Consider the following 6,288-nt stretch of genomic DNA (forward strand, 5'->3'; position numbering starts at 1 on the left):
CTAGACCTTGTCCTCCCTGCCATGTCCTTCTGCTCAGCGGGTTCTGAGTGAACCTGAGCAAGCCGACTTTCAGACGGCCTCAGACAGCCTGGTAGAGATGAGGTGAGGGCAGGTGAGAGTGTTGCTGGCCACCCTCTACCTCTGCTCTACCTCCACGTGCTCAGGAACAAATGAGCGCTTCACTGAAGTGCCTCTCCAGAATACCAGCGCATCGCCTGCTATTCCAGGTGCTGTGATCCAGCTGTTCCCAGAGAGCTGTTTGCTCTGTCGGGAGGCTTTCAAGATGGTGGCTTAAGGACAGTCTTAGAGCTGGGGGCGGTAGCACACACCTTTAATCCCAGCACTCAGAGGCAGAGGCAGGCTGGTCTTTTTGAGTTTGGGACCAGCACATTTGTATAGACGAGGGCCTTCTTTAGCACCGTGCGGAAGGGACACAGCGTGTTCATGTTGGCACTGGGTTGGCCCGCTGAGCTCCACTTCACACTGCAGAGCCGCAGGACAGGATAATTGTTTTAAAGCTCTAATGTGTGGCAACTTGTTACAGCAACAGCAACCCATACAGACTCTGAAGCCAAGATCCAGGAGAAGGGGGCAAAACCCCAAGAGCAGAGTGCGGGCTTGTGGGAGGGGCTTGTGGGAGGGGCTTGTGGGAGGGGCTTGTGGGAGGCAGAAACCGCACTGTGTGGGAGGCTCATCCCTCTGTGGTCCTGCTTTCTCAGGAGAGGTACACCTGCCCGAGCCTTGCCTTGCATCCGAGGGAGCCTGTGTTTCTGGCGCAAACCAACGGCAACTACCTGGCTCTCTTCTCCTCCGTGTGGCCCTATCGGATGAGCCGACGGCGGCGCTATGAAGGACACAAGGTACCCCTATCTTTGTTACCTAGGTCAGATGCTGACATTGGCCTCCAAGCTTCCCCAGGCATCCCCAGGACTCTGATGTGGCCCCTCTGGGCACCATGCTGCTTAGGTGGACGACTACTAGCTGTGTGGATGAGGTCCACTCAGGGCTAGGCCACATGCACAGCCACAGGCAGGAGAGCATTTCAGTTCACATGTCATGGGGCGGTGACAAGAACAGGGTAAGATAGACTTGGGAGCTCTTTCTCTGCGTATCCGTTTCCTGCCTGAGGCCCACTTTGCTGGGCTGGAAAAGGCTGGGGACTCACTGACTTTTTGGTGCCAAACCCCAGCTGTGCAGAAGATGCAGCATCTGGCTTCCATTACCAGGACATTGTGGTTAGATGCTGTCATCTATGAAGTTTACGCCCAAGTGCCGTGCAGTGGAGCCACAGTAAAATAAAATAAACCGCAATAAAATAAAATAAACTACACATATCGCTTTAATGTGTTAGCCATTCATGTACTGGAGACCTGCAGCCCGTGGGCCATGGGTTTGACATGACTGTGGGCTTAGTGGCCTTGGGACATCAGTTACCCCACGCACCCCTCTCTCCCCGCAGCCATATAGCAGGAGTTCAGCCTTGGGCCTCAGGGTCACTGGCGATTTTTGGCCTCAGCTTACGCATTGTAGTGCACGGGTTCATAGCCACCGCCTGCCTTACAGGTCTCCTGCTGTCTTTCTTCACAGGTGGAAGGCTACGCCGTAGGCTGTGAATGCTCCCCGTGCGGTGAGCTGCTGGTGACGGGCAGCGCTGATGGCCGGGTTCTGATGTTCAGCTTCCGCACTGCCAGGCGGGCCTGCACACTACAGGGGCATGCGCAGGCTTGCCTCGGTACCACCTACCATCCCGTGCTGTCCTCTGTCCTCGGCACCTGCTCCTGGGGAGGGGACATCAAGATCTGGCACTAACGGGCAACGGAGACACCGAAGTTGGCTGGAGGTTAAGCCAGGGCAGGGGCTGTCGCCGCTGCCTGCTTGGCCTCAGTGACTCATCTGTGAAATGGACATGAGAAGCTGTCTCAGGGTGTAAGGACCGCGTCAGTAAAGGCATTGCTAAATGGTGGTCGATGCCCAGTCATTAAGTGTGTGTCGTGTAGTTTTTCTTAATATGATTTTGGGAATGAACACATGTCAGCAGCTTCCTGCTGCCTTCATACTGCGGGTAGGGGATGTTGAGGTGGGACTGTCACCTGCTGGTCCTGAGAGTGTTGTTCTTGTGACAATGGGGCTCCGGGCCTTCTGTCTGCTCAGGAACCCTGTGCAGGACCTCCACAGGGCCCTGCTGCTCGCCTGCTCCCTACTAGACACCGGAGCTCCACCCTGCTCCATCCTAGTCACCTCTCCGGTCCTCTACCCTGCCACTTGCCCACTGCCGGGTGGGTGGTCTGTGCTGGCCACGGCTATGTGACTCTCCTGGAAGGGGCGGTGAGGAGCAGCAGGGGCCCAGAAGCACCTTCAGACACTTCAGAGACTGACTGGGCTGCTTAGGAAGTGTGCTGCTTTGAATAAGAATGGCTCCCAAGTGTAAGGAGTAGGTTTTTCTGCCTGACCCTGGTCTTGTCCCGCGGTGCCACCGCGCCAGCCCCAGTTAGCACATCGAGACTCTGTATCAGATATAAAGCTGTTGGCCAGGTACTTGTTTCTTATCAGCTAGCTCTGTCTTAAGTATTCTGTCTGTTAATCTAATATTTCCACGTGCTTTCATCTTACCGGGGAATGGGGCCTGTTGTCTGGTCTCCCCAGCCTCTCCATGTTGACTCCTCCTTCCTCCTTCCTCTTTTCCTCCTTGTCTCCTAGTCCCTCCTCTCTTGCTTTCCTATTGGCCAACACTGCTTTATTCATTAACCAGTATGAGTAACACATTTACAGAATGACATCTCCCATCACCCAAGGGCTCATATATATTTGAATGCTTAGTCACCGGGGAGGGGAACTGTTTGAAAGGACTGTGAGGGTTAGCGGGTATGGCCTTGTTGGAGGAAATGAGTGACTGGGAATGGACTTTGAGGTTTCAAAAGCCCATGCTAGGCCCAGATTCTCTCTCTCTCTTCCCCTCCCCCTCCCCCTCCTCCCTCCCTCCCACCTTCTGCCTTCAGGTCAGGATGTAGAACTCTCCAGAACTATGTCTGTACTCTCTCGTATGCGTCTATGCTTTCTGCCATGATGACTAAACTCCTGAAACTGTTTGCAAGCCCCAATTAAATGCTTTCTTTTATAAGAGTTGCCATGGTCATGGTGTCTCTTCACAGCAATAGAACAGTGACTGAGACAGGAAGCCTAGCTCTTTAGGGACCTGGGCAGGCCCATGAGTCTCAGGCACTACCAGAATTGTCACTGAGAAACAGGGACTCACAGGTTGGGGTGACGGGAGGAGGCAGGAGGCCTGGGACTTGGCAGAGTGGAATGTGACCTCACACCTTACCCCGTTCTACAGTCTAGTCCCAGGCAAGACCTGCCTCCCTCCCTCTGTGCCCCAGTAAGTCAGGAGAGCAGCCTACGGGTGTGTTGGGGAGCTGGAAGAGTGGTGGTCATGGTGAGCCCAAGTCAGAGGCCAGGGACTCAGGGATGCTGTGTAAGGCCATTGATTTTGGTGTTCAAGGCATCGAGGGGCCATTCCCACCAGAGTAAAGCAGGTCAGGGCCCCGGGCTGGGGCTTGTCCTAAAGCCCCTATGCCGGCCCCTATGCCCCTGCTGCCCCAGTAGGTCAGCTTAGGTTCCCTCTCCCCAAGCCGGTGGCTGCCTCCTCAGTGCTCGGGTGCCTCGGGCCATTGTACCACCGTCCTGGCCCTAGGCTTCTGTCCTTCCCTCATGAGCCTACCCTCTCCCTCATTCAGGGAGCTGTGGAGACGCAACACAGTCTCCTTCTCCCTCAAGCACTGGGTTCTACCCCATGCTGTCCTGTGTGACTGACACTCAGGTGTGGAGTAAGCTCCCTGGGCAGAGCTTTGTGTTCTGCTGTGTCTCTGGCACATACACATGCAATAAGTAAGGCTGTAGTCTGTCGGGACCCAGGGTTTAGGGCCAGTCAGACCCAGACTTGAGCTCTGCCTCTGTTTCCTTCATCACTGTGTGACCGTAGTCAAGCTGTGTCTCAGTCCCCCCTCCCTAAGATCAGCACGGGCTCTGTGTGCAGTGGGCACTCGGTATTTGGACCTGTGGCCGTCTTGATGCGGAACCAGGGCCAGGCCCCATTCTGAGGCTCTCCTGTGGCAGTCCAAGGGCTGGATGGTCCAGAACTAACCCTTGTAGAGGAGAGCTGACAGAAGCCTACTTGCTTCCTCCCCACTGGACAAACTCTTGACCAGCTGCGTTCTGTCTCAAGCCCTACTAGACTAGGACTCCTTGCCCAGACAGATGGGGAGCTGTGATCAGTAGCCCCCACCCTGAGCCAGAGGACCGCTATGCTCCGCGAAGAACTCGGGTCCCTTGATGGTGTCTTCATGAGTGTCTCCCCAGATTCAGGCCTGAATGATCTAGAACACAATAGGCCCAGCCTCTTTCTAGCCATTCCCAGTGCTCTTCCAGCCTCCCCCAGCCTCTCCCAATGCTCCTCCTTCTCCTCCATCATCTCCCCCATCAGCCTCCCCCAATACCTCCTCCCATGCCCCCATCAGCCATCCCAAGGTCTCTCCTTAACCCGGGGTATCTTCTGATCACTGTCCCCACCTAAGTGTTGGTGTCTTTGGGCTTCCCAGGGAGGGCTAGCAGATGGCTGTAGAGGGCTTCCCTGTCTACCTCAGCCCCACCCCCTCCTGTCCTCTCTCTGATCAGACTCTGGGCCCATCCCCTGATAGTGTGGGATTTGGCTTCTCTAAACCTCTGCTTTCTTTCTCCGGTACACAGTGGGCCCTTCGGGACAAAGAGGGTAGAGGAAAGAGTTCCACAGACTGTCACCCTGCTGGTGTCACCAGGACAGACAGAGCCCATCTGAGTCTTCCATGCTCTAGTTCGGGTCCAGGGGGACCAGTCAGGGTCTCCAGGAGTCTCGTGGTGGTTGTTTCCCGGTGTCATCCTCAGTGTTGGGTTTGTCCCTGGACGAGCTGGTGCCCTGTGCTTCTGGGCAGGAGGGCAGGTGTGTCCCCTGCTCCCCCTGCTTTCTTCAAATGTCTCCTTCCAAAGAACATTCGGAAAGATTGACTTTGATCCCAGCTGAGGTGTCGGGAGTTCACCATTTGCAATTTAAAAATAGGAAAGCTAAATTTGGAAGGCAGAGAGCAGGATGAACCTGGAGTGTGGGTTCTCCCTCCACCCACCCTCCTGGGCCGAACTCACCCCATCCCACTTAGCATCTGCATCCTGCAACGCCAGATCCCAGGTACCCTGGGAGGAGAGCCGCCCTGGCTAGAGCTGCCTCCACAGGCAGAATCTGCTGCTGGCTTGTTCACCGAGTCAGGTTATGACTGTGGCACTAACATGCAGCCCCCCACGGCGTCCTACAGAGGAGGCTTCTGATCCAAGAGCACAGAGACATTCGGGGACCACTCTTCCCTGAAGCCGGTACTCTTGACTCATTTTACTGACTGTCCAAATGGCTCTCTATATTCTCCCAACCCTACACTGGAGAGGTCACCTCAGAGAAAGGAGCCGTCTAGGGCAGCAAGAAGAAAGGGTGAGTGTAGGGGACAGCGCCAGGTGACCTGAAATGCTGAGCTGGCTGGCCGGTCACAGGAACCCTAGATGAAAGCTTGGATGCCGAGCCAGGGGGGCTGCAAGGAGGGGACCGGGGAGGGACAGCACACGAGGTCCCTGCTTCCAGATAACTGGTTAATGCGGAGAAAAAAAAAGAACCGTGGACCCAGACTCTTTTTCACTGCTGCATTTATTGAGGAGTGCGGAATACAGTTCTAATTGACGGCATGCATCACAGACGACAACTTCACAGGGAGTGGGGTAGGGCTGAGGGGGTGGGAGGAGCCTCATATCGGAGGTAGAGCCAGGTGGTGCTGGGAGGGGAGCGGAGGAGCGAGCACCGGCGGTTCTGGGGGTGTTCCTGGCCCCTCTTGGGCCTACAGGCCGGGACATGGGAGAGCTCAGGGTGGATCAGGGCAGAGTGCTGGCTGCACTGCGGGACGGGTGCGAAAGACATTTGCTGCGCCCTAAGTGGCTTCGGTTCCCCCTCTCAGTGGACAGAACATCTGGATTCCCTTGCTGCTGGCTTGCTAGCTTCCCCCCACTGTGGAGGCTGGCCCCCCCTTTTGGGCCCCTGCCTCCCTTTCTCTAGGGCAGGCCCCACGGACCCTCACTGGAATGAAGGAGCTTCATGTGAGGCATGCCAAGGCTGCCATCCAGGAGCCGGAGGCAAGCTCTTGAAGAAACACTCTTTTCCCTACAAAAATACTTTCACTTATAAAACTGGGGATGCTCACTTCAGGGAGGGGCGCAGTGTGT

At 55.9% G+C, this 6,288-nt stretch overlaps 1 protein-coding gene across 2 annotated transcripts in view; it reads left to right on the forward strand.

Moving 5' to 3' along the window:
• Wdr25 (WD repeat domain 25) overlaps nt 1–1,978 on the forward strand; it is a 135,172-nt gene extending 133,194 nt beyond the window's left edge. For both annotated transcript variants that reach the window (XM_051196601.1, XM_051196602.1), the window contains 2 exons: nt 720–860; nt 1,588–1,978. In XM_051196601.1, coding sequence (XP_051052558.1) covers nt 720–860; nt 1,588–1,809 — 363 coding nt within the window. In that variant the 3' untranslated portion in view covers nt 1,810–1,978. The remainder of the gene's footprint in view (nt 1–719; nt 861–1,587) is intronic.
• The last annotated feature ends 4,310 nt before the right edge of the window (nt 1,979–6,288 follow it).

The sequence above is a fragment of the Phodopus roborovskii genome, unplaced genomic scaffold (assembly GCF_943737965.1).
Source record: "Phodopus roborovskii unplaced genomic scaffold, PHOROB, whole genome shotgun sequence".
NCBI lineage: Eukaryota > Metazoa > Chordata > Mammalia > Rodentia > Cricetidae > Phodopus > Phodopus roborovskii.